Source organism: Mustela lutreola, chromosome 12, assembly GCF_030435805.1.
Source record: "Mustela lutreola isolate mMusLut2 chromosome 12, mMusLut2.pri, whole genome shotgun sequence".
Taxonomy (NCBI): domain Eukaryota; kingdom Metazoa; phylum Chordata; class Mammalia; order Carnivora; family Mustelidae; genus Mustela; species Mustela lutreola.
The window spans coordinates 34,364,240-34,383,402 of record NC_081301.1 but is presented as its reverse complement, the minus strand read 5'-3'; the positions used below and the strand labels follow the sequence as shown (position 1 = coordinate 34,383,402).

Genomic DNA, 19,163 nt, shown 5'->3' with positions numbered 1-19,163 from the left:
CCCCTTCGGATCACTACATTTGTATCTTCAGGGTAAATACCCAGTAGTGCAATTGCTGGGTCATAGGGTAGCTCTATTTTCAACTTTTTGAGGAACCTCCATGCTGTTTTCCAGAGTGGTTGTGCCAGCTAAGCAGCCAACTTTTGATATTAGCTCAGGTCTTGATCTCAGGGTCATGAAGTCAGAACGTGTGGAGCCTACTTAAAAAAAAAAAAATTAAGAACACATAAATCTCATTTTTTTTGTCTGTGATATGAGTGTAAAAACAGTCTTAATTTTTTTTTTAAGATTTAATCTATTTGAAAGAGCACATGAGCATGATGGGGGAGGGACAGAGAGAAAGAAGCAGGTTCTGCTGAGCAAGGGGCCTGAAGTGGGGCTGGATCCCAGGACCCTGAGATCATGACCTGAGCCAAAGGCAGCCACTTAACCTACTGAGCCACCCAGGCACCCCCAGTCTTGATTTTCTTCCTCTAAAATGGTCTCTTGGTGGGGATTTAAAAGGAATGTTCTGTACATGTTACATGTATTTTCTTTCTCTGAAGGTATTACACATTAAAATTAATTTCCTCAAAAATCAAGATGAGCATTTGTATAAAAGTATACCAGCAACTAGAATGAGTTTTTTTAAATGTGTTTTCCTTTGAATGCCCAAGTTTTAAGTAATAATTTCTTATTCTCCGTAACTTCTTGCTTGTTCTATGGCAATCTTATCTTTGAGTAATAATCATAGGTACATTCGTATTTGTGTTTTGTCTGTAAGTATTTGCGTTTTGGTTTTAAAGACAATTCTGTCAGTAATCTTTCTGGAGCTAAATTGAAACTTGAATAGCTTATGCGGCTTGTTTTCCATGCAATATTCAAATTCTCCCTTATATATTGAGTCATCTGGTACCACGTTAGAAGGTAGGCATTTTAAGGTAATAGGGCTCCAAGTTATAAGTGACTATTTCTGTTGTGGTCAGAATACTCAAACAGTTGCCTCTCTTTATTGTCTCTAGTTTGTCTCCTCCAATTCTCTTTGGTTCAGTCGAGTTGTTCCTCACTGCTTCATCCTTCCTAGTCCTTGCTCCTCTTTCTTCTTTCTCTATACTCGGTCCCTTGGGTACTGTCACCCAGTCTTGTTCTAAACACGATCTCCATGCCGCAGTTGGCAAGTATATAGTTCTAGTTCAGATCTTTTTTTTTTTTTTTTAAGATTTTATTTATTTACTTGCAAGCGAGAACAAGTGTGAGAGAGAGAACGAGTGGGAAAGAGGGGCAGATGGAGAGGAAGAAACAGACTCCCCACTGAGCAGGGAGCCCAACTCAGGGCTCCATTAGGGATCATGACCTAAGCCAAAGACAGATGCTTAACCAACTGAGCCACCCAGGTGCCACAGATTTGTCTTCTTAACACAAGACTAAAATCTTCCTCAACATCATCTGATATCACAAATCCAATATGTCCAAAATTGAATTCCTCTTTCCCCTAAAACATGTTCGGTTACAGTTTTCAGTTGCATTAACTCTATCCTCTTAGTTGCTCAGGTCAGAAACCTTGGGAGTCATTCTCTGACTCTGTTTTTCTCTCTTACATTCATATCTAATTCATCAGGAAGTCTTGTTGGCTTTACCTTTAGAATATGTTCATGATTCTTCTACTTCTTAGTACATCCACTGCTACCATCCTGGTCAGAGGTTTTATCATTTGTTGATTTGTTGATAGAATTTTTTTTTTTTAAGATTTTATTTATTTATTTATTTGACAGAGAGAGATCACAAGTAGGCAGAGAGGCAAGCAGGGGGAGAGGAGGAAGCAGGCTCCCTGCTGAGCAGAGAGCACAACTCGGGGCTCGATCCCAGGACCCTGCGATCATGACCCAAGCTGAAGGCAGAGGCTGAACCCACTGAGCCACCCAGGTGCCCCTGTTGATAGAATTCTTGCACCTAATGGCTCTCTCTGCTTCAGAGCCCTCCATTGACTTCCCATTTCACTCAGAATAAAAGCAAGAATTCTCATAATGCCTACAGGGCCCTTCATAATCTGGTATTCTGTACTTCTTTGACCTCACCTTCACCATAATTACTATGCTCTAGCCACACTGGCCCCCTGCTATTTCTCAAACACATCACAAGTATTTCCACCTTAAGGACTTCGCTTTTGCTGTTTCTACCACCTGGGATCCTCTTCCCCAGAAGTGCATGGCTGATTTCCCTGATCTTTAAAAAGTTTTTGCTCAAGTGTCATTGCTGTGTACTCTATCTACCTTAGGTAAAGTTGTAACTTCTGCCCAACAGTACCAATTCCCATTATCCTGCTCTATATTTCTTTTTTCCAAAGCACTTACTACTGCTAGCACATATCATTTACTTATTTTTTATGTTTTGTTTATTGTCTTCTCCCTACCCGCACACAACTAGAACAAAAAAAGTTCTCCAAAGGTAACAATCTCTATTTGTTCATTGATACATCCTGAGGACCTAGAATGGTGGAATATGGCAGTAGCTCAGTAAATACTTGTTGAATGAATGGTAAGATTTGGAATAATGATAAGTTTAGTTTAACCCTCAGTATACGGTCAGGTCATTACACCCAATTTTAATTCAGGGGTTTGGGCCTTTTTTTTTTTTTTTGCGTCTCAAAAAATTTATATTTCATAACTTTTATTCTTTCTTAAAAGTCTTCCAGAGAACAGAGAGAAAATTTACTTTTCTTAATAGAAATGAACTCTCTCAGATTTACTGTATAGGTCCATTGGATCTTTTATAAATCTAAGATCCATCATGGGATCCTAGTGATCTTAGTTTTGCCATACTTTGAAACATTTTATTATTTCATCATCCTAAGACTAGTTTTATCATTACTCATCAGTTATTCCCATCTATACTAAAAAAACACTAAAATAATAAGAAAACAGATGATGGAATTGCATAGAAGGATAATATAATAGTGAAGTAAGTCTTCATCATCATCATCATCCTTCTTACTGTGTTGTCCAAAGTATTACATTATCTTTCAAGAATGTATAAAAGAAGTATGGAAACACCACCTTTTTTAATCTTTCATTGAACCAAATTGAGAATTCAGAATTTTACATTTTCTGCCCAAAATGGCAAGAAGAAGAAAATTGACAGAAAGAGACATTTCAGTCATTAAATCAATCAGAACATAAATGCAAGGAGACAGATGGTAGTACCTAGACTTTCATGATGTGATAAACTTGGCCTTTTAAGTCTCAGACTGTGATGTTTTTTCAGAGAATATTATAGATGAATTTTCTCAAACTTAAGAATTGATGAATGAATGTATTTCTAAATACAAAAAAAAAAAAGAAATAGGGTATTCTTATCTACTTAGTCATTTAACAGGAAGTTCTTTACCACATATTTTATGATGAGAATCTGTACCATACTGCTTTGATAAAAAGACATATGACTGTATTCTTTCATATTTTATGGTATTTGTATACCAAAATATCTTTGATATGGTTTGTGTCAAGTGGACAATCACTGAAGGCAAATTTGTATGCAGGAGTGACTAGAAGGGAATAGGTGATACAGAAACTAATAAAAAGAAAACTATTGGAGTAATCGTTCTTAATTTGTGTTTTATAAGCTGAAAAGTGAAAGTGTTTTTGCAACTGTGGAGCAAAGAAGAGATGTATTTGAGATCTGGTTTAGTATTTACAAAATGGATATGTTTCAAATTCATAGATGGTAGTCAATGAGTGGTTGGTTATCTTTCAAGAAGTTGCCCATTTTTGTATTTAGCTTCAAAAACAGGACTATATGAGATTAAAATTTTGCTTTGCCATGTTTAAATTCTTATTAGGATTTGTAATAAAATTGTTATTCATTACCTCTTTATTTCTCTATAAATTATTTGTGAGATACCTTAAGTTATTAAATGGGCCCATTGGACCCTTATGATTGGTGATGGCTATTATAATGCAGCAGGCACATAATGAACAAGTACTTCCCTAATCCTGGAGATATCAGGAGGACTAAAAGTTGACCTTTTGGAGAGACAAAGTGCTAGTAGCTAGCATGGTAGTTAGTAGACTTTCAGGCCAAGTAAATGAAAAAACTAGTACAGGAAAATTAAAGCATTGTATCAGAGAGGAAACGATATACTACTACATGGTCATAAGATGAGTATTATCTTAACCTGAGAAAAGGAATGGAGGGAGAAGAAATGTCAGATAGAATCTTATAAGAAAAGTAAATCTACTCTTCTACTTTGTTAGGAATTTAGATACTAATATTGAAAATAGATAAAACCAGGGGCACCTGGGTGGTGGCTCAACTGGTTAAACTGTCTGACTCTTGATTTAAGCTCAGGTAATGATCTCAGGGTCCTGGGATTGAGCCCCTCTTAGGGCTCATTGGGGAGTCTGCTTGAGATTCTCTTCCTCTTCCTCTGCCCCTCTCCCAGCTTGCTCACTCTGTGTCTCTCTAATATAAATTTTTAAAAATTTAAAGGTTTTATTTCTTTATTTGAGAGAGAGACAAAGATAGCAAGAGAGAGCAAGAGCAAAGAGGAGCGGGAGAAGCAGACTTCCTGCTGAGCAGGGAGCCCAATGCAAGGATCATGACCTACTCGGAAAGCAGATGCTTAACCAACCAAGCTACTGAGGCAGCCTATATAAAAATAAATTTAAAAAATAGATAAATCTGTAGAGAGCAGAAGGAACATTATTTAAAAGTATCCAGATGAATACCAAAAGAAAGAGGTGAAGACTTGGTATTTACCCCTGGAGGAGTGCGGGCTGAAACAGGGAGGAGAGAACTGTTCTTTTCTTATATGCGTTCTTAGTGTTAGCGCTTTGGAAACCATGTGCATGTGTTACTTTGATAAAAATGAATAATAAAATATGAAATTATCCCTTTAAAGAGAAAATCTAGCTGGTATGTATCAAATGATGTTGAAGGCACAGGGATACCCCTTAGATTTGAACATCACGAACAGTGATGATTGGAGGAAACCAGAATATTGGCTTAAAAAAACATTTTAAAAGGAGCTACTGTAGAATTGTAAGACCTGGCCTGTTTGGGTAATGAGAGTGAAGCATTGGGTTGAGATGAAAATAAATCTATGTTTTGAGCCATTAAAACAACAGAGAAGAAAGTATTTGAGCCATTTTCAATTGTGGTTGTGAAGGTGAGTTTTTCTTCGGATGTGTTATGTTTGCAGTGACTACTATAATCATTTGTGGTATATCCTGTAGACAGTTACAAACGCAAGCTTGGACATGTATGGTCTTAAGATTGGGGAAATACTTGAAGAAAATATGACACACACACCTCCCCTGCAAATAGTAAAAATAAACTGTTGTGGGGTGACTTGTTTTACCAAGGAGGGAGTGAACCAAGAACCAGATGTTGAAGAAAACACATGTGCTTACACACAAAGATAATGGGAGGCAAAGAAAACAAAAAAAAGTAGGGAGTGTAAACCAGAATTAGGAGAATGGACTGAAAGACATAGATACCAAATTTATATGGCCTTTAATTTTTTTTTTTTTTTTTAAGATTTTGTTTATATATTTGAGAGAGCACCAGTGGGGCGAAGGGCAAAGAGAGAAGCAGACTCCTTGCTGAGCAGGGAGTCCGATGCAGGATTTGATCCCAGGATCCTGGGATCATGATCTAAGCCCAAAGCAGACACTTAGCCGGCTGAGCCATGCAGGCGCCCAGCCTTTAAGATTTCTCTAGAAACTGGCAGTATCTTTTTTAAAGTAGCCTCTTGGTTGAATTTAAATGTGTTATATATGTGCTTGTCATTTTACAAATATTTCAAGTATCCATGTTATATTTTCCTTTTTGCCTTTTGGAGGGGAGGGTGGAAGTGGGGAACAAGCACCATGGTAGATATCTTTAAGAGAAGAGAAAGCAGCTCCCATAATCCTACGGTATTAACTGTTTCTGTTGATAATTTTTCCCTTTCTCTTTTTGTCACTTAGTTTAATATGAAGGGTTTTTTTAAATTTCCAAATAAATATTTCTTAACCAGGTGATTTCATTGACAGATCTTTTGGAGGGATTGGGACAGGAGAGAGAATGTTCTGTGTGTGGCTGTATCTGTCTGTGTGTCTCTTTGGAGGTAATACAAAAAGCCTTTACGTGACAGATAACTTTGCAAGAGCTCTGTATAACCCTTTGCTAATAAGCACCTGTATTTATTTCCTCTTTCTTCTTCCTCCTCTACCTCTAAAAAAAGAAGAGCCAAGTCCCCATTTATCGTTTATACACATTTAAAAATACAGTTTGTTTCTGGTAAATTTAATATCATTTAAAATAAGAGGAACAGTTTGATGCCTAACTTGCAAATTGTTCTATTAAAATTTGTTTTATTTAAACTAATGGCAGTTAAACACTGCAAAATTTTAATGACTTAAAATGGTTTTGTGACGAGTGTTAAATGGAAAGAGACAGAAATAAAGGGCAGTTTGAGAAGAATGCAAGTGAATAAAGTGGCTCAGGCCTCAGGGGATTTGCATGTGGCATTGTATGTATTTCAAAAGTTTCCGTTGAAATAACAGATGCTGCTGACGAAGTTGGGAATAGTAACTTCATTTGTGGCTGGTTCTGTTGCTTATCCAAAGTGAGAAGATCCCAGGGGGAAATCTGGTGTAGTGGAATTAGGCTTAGGATAGGATATGACATAAATATCTGGCAGCTTCATCGTTGTGATCTTTATTCCATAAACACTGGCTAGATGTAGGTATGATTATTTTTAAATGTCCAGTTATATTTCAGGTGGATCCTGTGTCTACCAAGTGATTTTTAGTCAATAGCAGTGATTTTTAAAGTATTTTATAGTTCCTAAAATTTTTTACTACAGAAATTCCAAATCTTCTGGTTTTTTTTTTAGCCACAGAGAATCATCTTTTTTTTTTTTTTAAGTTTTTATTTATTTATAATCTCTATACCCAACATGGGACTTGCAGGAACTCACAACTGTGAGATCAAGAGTCTCGTGTTTAGGGCGCCTTTGTGGCTCAGTTGGCTAAGCCTCTGCCTTTGGCTCAGGTCATGATCTCAGGGTCCTGGGATTGAGCCCCACATCAGGCTCTCTGCTCAACAGGGAGCCTGCTTCTCCCTGTCTCTGCCTGCCTCTCTACCTAGTTGTGATCTATCTCTGTCAAATAAATAAATTAAATTAAAAAAAAAAAAAGAGTCTCATGCTCTACCGAACCAGCCAGCCAGGTTCCCCAAGAATTGGGGAATTATTGAACTTGTATATATGTACAGTGACAACCCAAGAAATTGGCTCTTGGTTATTTACCCTAGTTCAGAACAGTGTTTATTCACATAAGTGTGCATATTAATGTTTCCTTTTTTTTAATTATTTTTTCTAATGTAATTAGAAGTATGCAAGATGTCATGCTGGTAACTGGATAGGTTGATGAAACAGATGGTCCTTAGAGGTCCATGGAGAACTTACAGTGTAGTAAGGGAAGTAAAATATTTATTAATATAGCTGTTAACACAAGGTTTAGAAGTGTTTAATAGCCTAAGAGATAAATAAGGTATTTTTAGGGAGGGAGGAAATACTTCCACCAGAGTGAAATCAGAAGAGGAAATGTTATTTAAGTGATTCAGGAAACCCAAATACCTTTGATAACTAAACAGTCCTGCTTTGGAAAATACAAAGATAGAAATGACATGGTCAAAGTCTGGGATGTTACAAAGTTGAGAGTGATTTGTCTTTGCTTTTGAAGGGTTATCAGGGAAGACTTCACTGTAGGAGGTAGCACATGGTTAGTGACTTGAAGACCAAGTCCTAGTTCCATGTTGTGAAGTTGGGAGTGGCTTGTGTTCCAGGGAATACATGCATTGGCATAGTTGCAGAGAACAACAGGACAAATTGAGGAAATTATTATGCTTAGCTGGACCTCTGGGATCAGGAAGATGAAGCCAGAGAAACAGGTAAGGATGAAATCATGGAAGGCATTGTGTGGCATACAGAGGAGTTTTAAATTTATCCTGTAGGCATCAAGGGACCATTCAGAATGTATTTATATTTCCATTTTAGAAATTCCATTCGTAGTATATACAGATGTCAAATCAGTGTTGTACACCTGAAACTAATGTTGTAGAAAACAAAAGGATTCCAGTAACAGTGGAATGGAAAATGAGTTGTGGTATTAGAGATAGTCAGAAGTTATTTTAATAATCTAGCTGAGAAACTAAGTATCTGTGGGCCAGTATAATGGTACTGAGGCTGTGGTGGAGAGAGAATTTATGGGATTTGGTAAGTAATGATACCAAAGGTGAGAGGGAGGAGTTGAGGTTTTTTATATTGAAAATACATTGAGACAAGTTATTGAGATAGAAGATACAAGGAGGAGATGTAAGAACTTTTGTCTGTTTTTAAGAGCCAGAAATGCAAGGAATGGGGAGAAAATGAGGAATTCATTTCTAATGATTATGAGTTTGAGTTACCTACAAGATGTCTAACCTGTATGTCCAATAGATCAGGAACTCAGGAAAAGATCTGGTCTAAAGAGACAGATTTGGGAGTTCTCTCCTTGGACACATAGGACATGAGCTGGGACTAAGACTCTAGAATGAGGAGAGCAAAAAGTAGAGCATACCAAGTAACCTTTGAAGGAAGAGGAAACTGTGAAGGGGGTAAGAACTGGGAAAATATTTTGTTACATCAACCATGAAAACTGTAAATGCTCACAGAGGTCAAGTGAGAGAGAAGTACTAAATATTAACCACATGCATTGGCATGAGGAGTTCAGCCTTCAGAGAACATTTGGAATTTTTAGTCATGGAAATTGGACTGGGTTAAATAGAAAAATGGGCAAAGAGGGAGACAGTGTTGGGGATCAAGGGGATAAAATGAGCAAAAGTACAGAGAGGGCAAGGCACTGGGAGTGTTAATTTACAAACAGTAGGACCTTTTAGTTTAAAAAATATTAGGTATGTCGGGACGCCTGGGTGGCTCAGTTGGTTAAGCAGCTGCCTTCGGCTCAGGTCATGATCCCAGCGTCTTGGGATCGAGTCCCACATCGGGCTCCTTGCTCCGCAGGGAGCCTGCTTCTCCCTCTGCCTCTGCCTGCCATTCTGTCTGCCTGTGCTTGCTCTCTCTCTCTCTGATAAATAAAATCTTTAAAAAAAAAAAAAAAAATATTAGGTATGTAAAAAGGGAGTGTGGGTAATAAATTCAGAATTGTAGTAGTATTAATCTGCCTTTAATACTGTAACTGCCAAAATAACTAATCTCAGGTTATCTGCTGGGAGTGTTATTCACAACCTTCCCCACTTTCCTTTCTTTTCCTGACCATTTCACTGTGTTTTAGAGGAGTGAAAAAAATGCCATCTCATGCAAGTCAGAGTTTTGTCTGTACCCTGCAGTTGAGAGGATACTGTGAAGGCCCCAAATCTTGGTTCCTTAGGAATTGCAGGTATATAACAAGTAATGTCTTTTTTGCCCTAGTTCCCAGTTATGAGCTGTCTATAGATGCACAGATTATTTGGGGAGAAAACACTTCCTAAAGGTCTTACGTAGAATTATAAAGACCATTTTGGTTATACAGTCATCATAAGTTAATTGCTCGTTAGTAGAACTCCGTATTTCTTGTTAAATAACCCATTCCCTCAACAATAGTGGACTTTTTATCTTTAAAACTTGATTAATCTATTTTTTTTTAAAAGATTTTATTTATTTGAGAGAGAGAGAGCATATACTCAGGGGGAGAGGCAGAGGGCAGAGGGAGAAGTAGACTCCCCCTGAGTGGAGAGCCCAGTGTGGGGCTCTGTCCCAGTACCCTGAGATCATGACCTGAGCCAAAGGCAGAGACTTAGCGGACTGAGCCACCCAAGTGCCCCTCATCTTTCTGTTTTAAAAAGTGAAATTATCATGGTTTTTTTTTTTTAAGATTTTGTTTATTTATCTAACAGAGATCACAAGTAGGCAGAGAGGCAGGCAGAGAGAAAGGAAGGGAAGCAGGCTCCCCGCTGAGCAGAGCCCCATGCACGGCTCGATCCCAGGATCCCAGGATCATGACCCGAGCCGAAGGCAGAGGCTTTAACCCACTGAACCACCCAGGTGCCCCCCTCATGTTTATTTTCTTAGCACAGTAGTGCTTTTAAGGTTGTTTTGCCCAAAGATGCACATACTACTCTGATAAGTTCCTTGAGGGCAAGCACTGTGCCTTAGTCATCTTTCTGTTTCCTGTGCTGTCTTTTACATGAGAGATATTCAGTAAATATTTGTTGAAATTAACTCAATACTACATTATGATGAAAACATTTTACACACTGAGGAAAGTCGCCTTTACATTCTTTTTTTTTAAAGTAGGCTCCATATCCAGCATGGGGCTTGAACTCACAACCTTGAAATCAAGAGTCCCAGGCTCTACTGAGCCAGCCAGGCGCCCCACATTCACACTATTAAATAATCAGTAGGGAAGATAAGTTTTTATATCTGATTTGCTGAATATTAAATTCAGGCCCATTGTATGCTAAGAAAATCATACATACATACTTTTTTACTGAAATCTAATGAGATTTATAATTTTAGGTGTTAGAAATTAGAATATCTAGAAAATATAAGGCATCTCTGGCTTCCTTATAAGAAGGAGCTACAGGGGTATTGGGCTCAGGAAAAGATTCGTCTTAGATCCTGGCACCTGCACTGCAAATAACCAACCGGATATGTAGTACCGTCTTCTTCTGTAATCTTTGGTGATCTTTGGAATACATTTAATTAACTCCTGTTTTCTGTCATATTGCTCCAAAAGATAGAACCAGCTCCATAATTGTCTGAGGCTGCTCTCAGCAAAGGAAGATCTTCAGCTATTCCCAAACACCAGAATGTAGGGTAGTGTAACTGAAGCAGAGTGCGAACTGGCTTTGCTCCTAAGAAATCTAGTCCAAACTCTTAAATCCTTTGAAAACTGAACGCAGGAGCGCCTAGGTGGCTCAGTCATTAAGCGTCTGCCTTCAGCTCAGGCAGTGATCCCGGAGTATTTGGATCCTGGGATCGAGCCCCAAATCTGGCTCCCTGCTCAGCGGGAAGTCTGCCTCTCCCTCTCCCTCCCTCCCCACCCCCTTGTGTTCCCTCTCTCACTGTGTCTCTCCCTGTCAAATAATGAATTTAAAAATCTTTAAAAGAAAAGAAAACTGAATGCAGTCATATGGGTAAATAGCTGCGTTAGCACTGCCTTTAGCAGAAAGCATCAGTTGCCATTTCTTGTAGAAAGTACATACATAAAAAAGTGAGTATATGTGTAATCATAACATACAGGGTACTGGCGATAAAATGTATATTTAGAACAATTTATAAACTCTGAGTCACCATATATATATGAAAGATGCTTACATTTATTATCATAGAGAAACTTTGTGCATGTGTGTAATTAAGATAGCAGAAGAGTTCCAGAAATAGGAGAAAATGTGTAAAATATGTGTAAGGGTATGGGTTTCCTTTTTTTGTTTTGAAAGTTATTTCAGAAGAGATGAAGTATTCTGGGTGTTGTCAAGTGTTTCAGAGAACACTGTAACACTGTTTTACTCTTTCTGCCTTCTGTAATACTGTTTTACTCTTTCTGGTAGAAAGAGGCCTGCTGTGCTGTCCTTTGTGGAGAGCTCACACAGGAGAAAGTAAAGGTATTTAAAGTTAAACCACAAGAGGACATGGAAATTTTCTTAGTTGGAAGAATAGATTTAATATTAAGTCTTCCTATGTGTTTGAAGTAAAAGGTGTCTTATAAGTAATAGTATTAAATGCTTAGTGTTCTCATATATATAAAAATGTCTATGACAATTCTTAATAAAGAAATTACCATACCTTCTTCCAATAAAACTGTATTGTTTGCTATATCCTTTTACCTCTGCCATTCTGTTGTGTATACCTTTGCTTTTTACTGGTGTCCTTTCACATCTCCATTAAAATCCTATATAGGAGTTTCTCTTCCAGCAATATTGTGTAAACTTACATCAGCCTTGCCCCCTTGACAAGAAATGATGAAATTCGCAGAGAAGGACTTTAAACAGCTGTTAACAATATACACAGAGGTTTAAAGGGAAAGGTGAATATAGACAACAGGCAGTACTGGGCCATGATTCATGATGGAAACAAGCAAGGTGCACCCTACAGTCAGCCTTAATTTCTGCCTAGACACCTGCATCATGGTGCCAAAAGAGGGGACCTATGCACAGGACTGCAGCCTCACTAAGATGAGAAGCTGAGATCAGAGTTTGGAGAGGCTAAGGAATCTACACTTTGTGGGGCAGAGTACTGGAGGGAAGGAGCTACAGAGGGAGAGAACTCCAGAAGTCTGCATAGGCTTGCCCATGAACACCAAGGATACTGTGTTCCTATCGGTGCAGTGATAGGTCCAACGCCACTAGACGTGGACAAAAGCCTATTGTCTCTAAGCTGCGCCAAAGTGAAGAGAGAGTATGGAATACCTGCAACATTTAACAGAAACTCTGGAAGATACATCTCAGTTAGTTAGGGCTGAATTAGCTCTAGAATAAAGTAGCTGTACTGTGGACCTACCCTGAAAAAGCTTTAAAGGGCTCAAAAGAGTCAAGCTAATCTGAAGTTTATGTAACTGCTTGTTGAAACAGAATCTAACACTTTAAGAAAACAAAATGGAAACATTCAACAGACTACCATTTACAGTAACTAACATCCAAGGAAGAAAGTTACTGTGCATACGAAGGACAATGTCACTCATAACCAGGAGAAAAAAATCAGTCAAATAAAAGAAACCTAGAAATTACAGAAATGATGAAGTTACCAGAAAGAACTTTAAAACAGCGGTTAAAAATACATACTGAGGTTTAAAGAAAAAGAAATATAATAAGAGAAATGGAAGATATTAAAAAAGAACCCAATGGATCTTGTAGAACTGAATTATACAGTATTTGAGAGAAAAAAATTACTGAATGAGCTTAAGTACAAATTAGCTAAATCAAAGGGAAAGAATAAGAGTCTGTTATGAACATTTATGCTGATAATTTCAACAGCTCAGAAGTAATAGACAAATTCTTTGAAAGTCACAGATTACCAAAACGGGCCCAAGCAGAGCTAAAAGATGTGAATAGCTCCATACCTACTAAAAAAGTAGAATTGCTATTTCTATTACTATTTTTAGAACCTCCCTGCAAGTGAAATTCCTGGCTCACAGCAAGGAAAAACTCCACAGTCTAATGGACTTCACTGGTGAATTCTATCAGATATTTAAGGAAGAAGTAACAATACCTGTTCTGCACAAACTCTCCCCAACACTTGTCAACTCTTATAAAGCCAATTTTACCCCAGTATCAAAACCAAAGACATTATGAGAGAAGTGTAAATATCCTTCATGAACACAGATGTAAAAATTCTTAATAAAATACTAACAAATTGTACTATATAGTATGTTGTAAAGCAGAGTACATCCTAACCAAATGGTATTAATCCCGTAATACAAGGCTTATTTATTTGAAAATGAAACCCTGTCATTCACCATATTAATAGAAAGAGGAAAAACCATGGGGCCATCTCAGCTGATGCAGAACAGTCATAAGATAAAATTTAAAACATACTCCTATTAAAAACTTAGGAGAGTAGGAAAAGTAGGAAATTCTTTTGAATTTCCTCAACCTGTTAATGAAAAATCTACAGCAAACAGTTTGCTTAATTCAGAAAGATTGAATTTTTTCATCCTATTGAAACAAAATAAAGATTATCTTTTGTCACCACTTAAAATACTGCATATTACACCTGGTATATATAGAATGTATATAGAAAATTGGGAGGAATCCTTAAAAAGCTTTAAACACTAAGTGAATTTAGCAAATTCACATATATGGTCAGTTGATTTTCAACAACGTTGGTAAGGCAATTCAATGAAGAAAGGGTATTTTTTCAACAAGTGATACTGGAACAACAGGATATTCATATGGGGAGAAATGGGTAATAACTCAACATAAAAAGCTAAAACTATAGAATTTTAGAAGAAAACATAAAAAGGGCTTGCTTTTGTATCTTTGCAAAGGGAAATTCTCTGGACATAGAAAGCCATAAAGGGAAAAGTCAAATTCATTAATTTTGCTTTTCTGAGAACTCTGTTAAAAAGAAAAAAAGCAAGCCACACCGGGAGAAAATATTTGCCAGCGGTTGTCTAATAAAAGACTTGTATCTAGAATATATGAAGGACTCCTATAATTCAATCAAAGAAAGACAACCTCCCTCACTACTCTCAAAAATGAAAAACAACTCAATTTAAAAACAAACTGAGGGGTGCCTGGGAGGCTCAGTCAGTTAAGTGTCTGACTCTTGATCTCAGCTCTGGTCATCCTAATCTCAGGGTTGTGAGTTCTGGCTCCGTATTAGGCTCCACACTGGGCGTGTAGCCTACAATCAACCAATGTTGAAAACTCAAATAGTTTTTAAAAGAAGATATACGAATGGCCAATGAATACATGAAGATGCTTAGCATCATTAGTTATCAGAGTAACGCCCATTAAAATCCTAATGCATCACTGCATACACATTCAAAGACTAAAATTGAAAAGACAGTTTCAAGTATTGGTGAGATTATGAAACTATGGAATTTTCATACATTGCTGATGAGAATGTGAAATGACAGAAGCACTTGGGAAAAATTTCTCAGTTTTATATAAAGGTAAATGTGCACTTAGCCATATCCAGTAATTCTACTCCCGGGTATTTTCCCAAGGCAAAAATGAAAGCTTAGGTCAATTAAAAAAAAAAGATTTTCACTAGGATGTTTATTGCTGCTTTATTTATAATTGCACAAAACTGGAAATGACCTATTATCAGGAAATGAACAGCTAAACGAATTGTAATATCCACACCTGGAATACTGCTCAGCAATGAAAAGGGAACCGCTACCTAACAACATAGGTAGTCTCGCAAATAATCAGAGTGAAAGAAGCCAAACACAAAATGGTACATAATACATGATGCTATTTATATACAGTCCTAGACCAGGCAAAACAAATCTGTGGTGATGAAAGCAAATCAGTGGTTGCCCTGGGGTAGAGGATCAACTGCAAATATGCACAAGGTAGCATTTTGGGATGGTGGAAATGTGCCATATATGATTGTAGTGGTGGTTACACAGGTGTGTACATTTGTCAAAATACATCATACTGTATTTTCTACATGGGTATATTTTATAATATATAAATTATACTTAATAAAGGTTTCTTTATAAAACCATCTTCTGTGACTTTTTTCCCCTAAATGCAGACATTGTCTATTCTTCCTCCACATTTACTGTAGAATTTTTGTTTGGTCTTCTCTTAATCCTTTCTTCTTTCATTTATCTTCTTTACTAAGTTATAAGCTCTTACTCATCTTTGTTCACCCTATAGCGCTTTGCTTATTGTGACATTTCAGTATGTTTGTTGCACTGCGTTGATTTGATGCAAAAAAAGAATTACCAGCTATTGCTTTGGTTACAATTCTTCAGTTTGAAAAAAAATCACAGCCCCAGAAATTAGCAAGACAAGGCTCTAAGGCAGCTAAGAGTTAATCTTGGGCATCTTTAGGGCAATTCTAATTTTACACTTGAGGGTAATCGCATTTTATATTATATGGCAAGGGGTGGTAAACACATGGAGGAGAGTGCTCTGGTTCCTGTGGGAAGTTATCTTTAAGGGAAGACACCCTGTGCCATTTGCAGTGGCCTGGAGGACAATGGATTTTAATAATGAATGAAAATTCAGGAGAATCATGGAAACAGTGCTAGATGGTACCATGGATGCCATTTAACCCAACCCATTATTATACAGGCCCAGTAAAGGTCAATAACCTGCCAAGCACCACACAGCAAATAAGAGATAGGGTTAAGACTGGAACCCAGGTTTCTACCAAGCCTGGTACCAGGAGTTTAGCAAAGTGGAGAATTGGCTGCCTGTAGAAATACTAATGAGTTGTCCTTAAACAAAGCTTCCATTAGTTTGGGATTTGGAGTTAAGAAGAAAACAGGATAGATAATAGAGAAAGGGCGGGAGTCAGCTGCTATTACCAAGATCAAACCCGCACTGGAGCCATTGGGTAGCACCAGGAGTTGGGGCATGTGTTTCTGGCAATGTCTTTGTCCTGTTTACTACTGAGAAGTCTGATTTCATCTGTAATTGAAACCTGTTTCGTGTGCCTTTTAATAAATTTTCTTTAGCAAGAGTATACTGTAACTTGTTGAGGAGTTAGTATACAACCTGGAATATTGTTGGAATTCCACAGGAATGTGGAAACAATCTGAATGGGGTTGGATCTTCCTCTCTCAGACCTTCCCTTTTCTCACTGTTCTCTGTTCAACTATAAGTTTACTTGGAATGGGGGGTGGTGATAGTTGCTAGTTTGCATTTCACTGCTTTTTAGGTTTTCTTTTCTTTTTATTTTTTTTTTAAGGACAATATTAAGGCAGTTTTTAATTAAAGTGATTTATAATGGTCATTTGGAATTTTAAAGATGAAGGACATGGAGGTACAAAAGGCAGCTTTAAAACTTACAGCAGAGCAATGCTCCTTAGATGGATCTTTTGAATGAAAGGCCGTTGTGGATGGTGATAACGCACAACTATTTAGTGTATTCTCCACGCTCGGTATATGGATGCAGCCTCCAAACTTGACAAAGGACATAATCATCTGCACAGCATCTCTGCCCTCCTATGGATTGGTCTTTTCATAAAGCAGCCTTTCGGTTTTCTTAGTAAAACTATTTTATTTTAAAATGTATCTCTAGACACCTATTCCTGTAGGCCTGGGGAAATGTAGATTACTTCATGTCTCCTCAAAATTCCTTTCAAAGAGTCAAGCTCGATTTGTGTTTTCAAGATAGAGAAGAGGAATAGATAGGAGGAAGGAAGAACTCTTAACTTGGCTTCAAGGAGAGAAAAAAAATCTTTCAATCCTTTGTTGATACCATAGCTTCTGCATTAGTCATATGTCCCCTGCTCCTGGTCATGAGTGGACCAGAGAAATAGCAGCAATTTGCAAAGGGCAAAGAGAAGAAAACAGCTGATAAAGAGGAATGTAGAGCTCTCAAGGCCCCTAGGATTTTAACGCTTGTATTTTTAGATCGGTCCACGGTTTCTGGATATTGGTCTCCTTAATTGTTGTTCTATTTCACTTTATTTGATGTTATAAAATACAGTGCTAAATTTCTAGCCCCAGTCATGAGATTGTATTCAAAAGTCCAGTTTTTAAAAATGTACCTGGAATGGGAAGCTAGTGGGCATAGTTAATAACTGATATTGGAAGGCAAAAACCTTTTCCTCTGCCTTCTTGGGTCTGAATGGTGGAGGCCTGTGAACTAACGAGTGATAGAGAGATGAGCAGGAGGAAAGAAAAAGTGTTGGAGTGCTCAGGAACGAGCAACTCAACTCAGTTGCCAGAGGTAAAGGTTGGTTTACCAACTAGTTTGTTTACCAGACTACTGAAAGTTGTTTACCAATATAAGTATTTAGGGCTTCAAAGGATGGAACGTCTTAATGATGCTGGCTTATACAACTTGGTGTTTTTGGAATGCCCTAGAAGCCAAATGACTAGTCAGTCACTTCCCTAATGACCCTAGGTGGGGGGAAAGGGGGTGCTGTGCAGCTGACTTCGTAAAGCTCTGCTTTAATCAGATAAAGGAAGTTTAGATAAGATTTCTTTCTGGATCTGCTACTGGGTTTTTTGTTTCTCCGCTGATCTTTTTTAAAAAAATTATTTATAACGATTTTCAGAGCATTTCCACATAGCTTATTTGTCTCACAGTATTTTTTAGGTACATGGGGCAAATAGTACCCATGAATTTCACAGGTAACATCACTGAGATTAAGAGGGGTTGAGTATTAAAAAATAATTTTTAAAAAAGAGAGAGATTAAGTATTTGTTCAGAGCGACAGAAGTAATAATGGAGCCAAGATAAGAGGTAAAAGTATTCACATATCTCACTACACCTTTGGGGTCCAGTTTCAATACTGACCAATTGAATAATGTCAGTCTATAAGTGCTTTCAGGGTGTCAAGATACGAGTAACATTTGTTTTGTTTTGTAGGAGAAGATGCTGTAAGTTGGTTCATCAGTGACAAAGACGCAGAGGTAAAAAAATTTTTTTGAAGTTATGAATAATGAATAAATTCCTTTGATTTGAAGTTTCCTTTCACTTGTATGATAACTTAATAAACTTTAGAGATAGTAGGTGGTCTGAGTATGTTGTAAGAAAAAGTTTGATTTCAGTCTGTGGTGATTGAATTTTTCAGAAGTGTGGTTCAGCCTTGATTTTTGTCAGTCTGTTAATTGCCATAATGATTTAGTCCCCTTTCCCTTCTGTTTCTTCTCTGCCATGGTGAGTCCTCTCAGCCCATATTGCCTGGTACCACTAAAGATCAACACCGGAAATAACTGCTTCTTCAGTGTAAGGAAATGGTTAGTCTATATTTAGGATGTGGCAGGTGTTTGTCTTTGTCAATTATTAGCCTTAATTGTGACAGATGGTTAGAAAAGAGAATAATTTTACAACTTGGTTAAAAAAAAAAAAGTTTTAAGAGATAATTAGATTGTGTCTACTTGGGGCCTACCTGGTTAATCCAGCAGAATAACAAAGTAAAAGATGAAAAGCTTTTTCAAAAATGGAATTCTACCCAAAAAGATGAAAGCATGGTTGGGATATATATATTCCCCTTTAGGTATTCCATTTGATACATTTTGCTAATGTTCTTTTGCAAGACATTAGATTTTGGTTAGAATATGGGAGAACTAGAATTGTGTTACTGTAGGCAAAATGGATCTTAAAAGTACTCTACTGGAAGGAAATTATCTCATTGTCTCTTAGAAATTATAATCCAGTTTATAGGCAGTAGCCCTGGGCTGTTCAGAAGAGTGAATGGGTTCAGTTGTTATATGGCTTTATAACTTTGAAGACAAAAATCATTTTTTAAAAATCCCCTGGGTAAAAATTTAAGCAAGTTTCTCAAAATATGGTATACATTCAGATACAGAAATCAGTAATATCTTTGGCTCTGAATGCCATCAGAATGTCTAAATGATGCCTGTCAGTACTCCTACTGGACCTGAACTGTAAGCAGAGAGGGATACAAAAGAAATGGAACCATACAGAGATGTGAAAAAGGATGGGGGGAGAGACAGACAAGAAGTAGAGTTATCTTCATGGCAATCCCTTTTATGTTTTTTTAACTTCTTTTAAGAACACAAAA

General features: G+C 37.3%; 1 protein-coding gene across 5 annotated transcripts in view; it reads left to right on the top strand.

Annotated features, from left to right (window-relative positions):
- Positions 1-19,163, top strand: part of ZCCHC7 (zinc finger CCHC-type containing 7) — a 246,328-nt gene that overhangs the window by 175,745 nt on the left and 51,420 nt on the right. For all 5 annotated transcript variants that reach the window (XM_059143189.1, XM_059143192.1, XM_059143188.1 and 2 more), the window contains exon 3: positions 18,005-18,048. In XM_059143189.1, the coding sequence (XP_058999172.1) occupies positions 18,005-18,048 (44 nt within the window). The remainder of the gene's footprint in view (positions 1-18,004; positions 18,049-19,163) is intronic.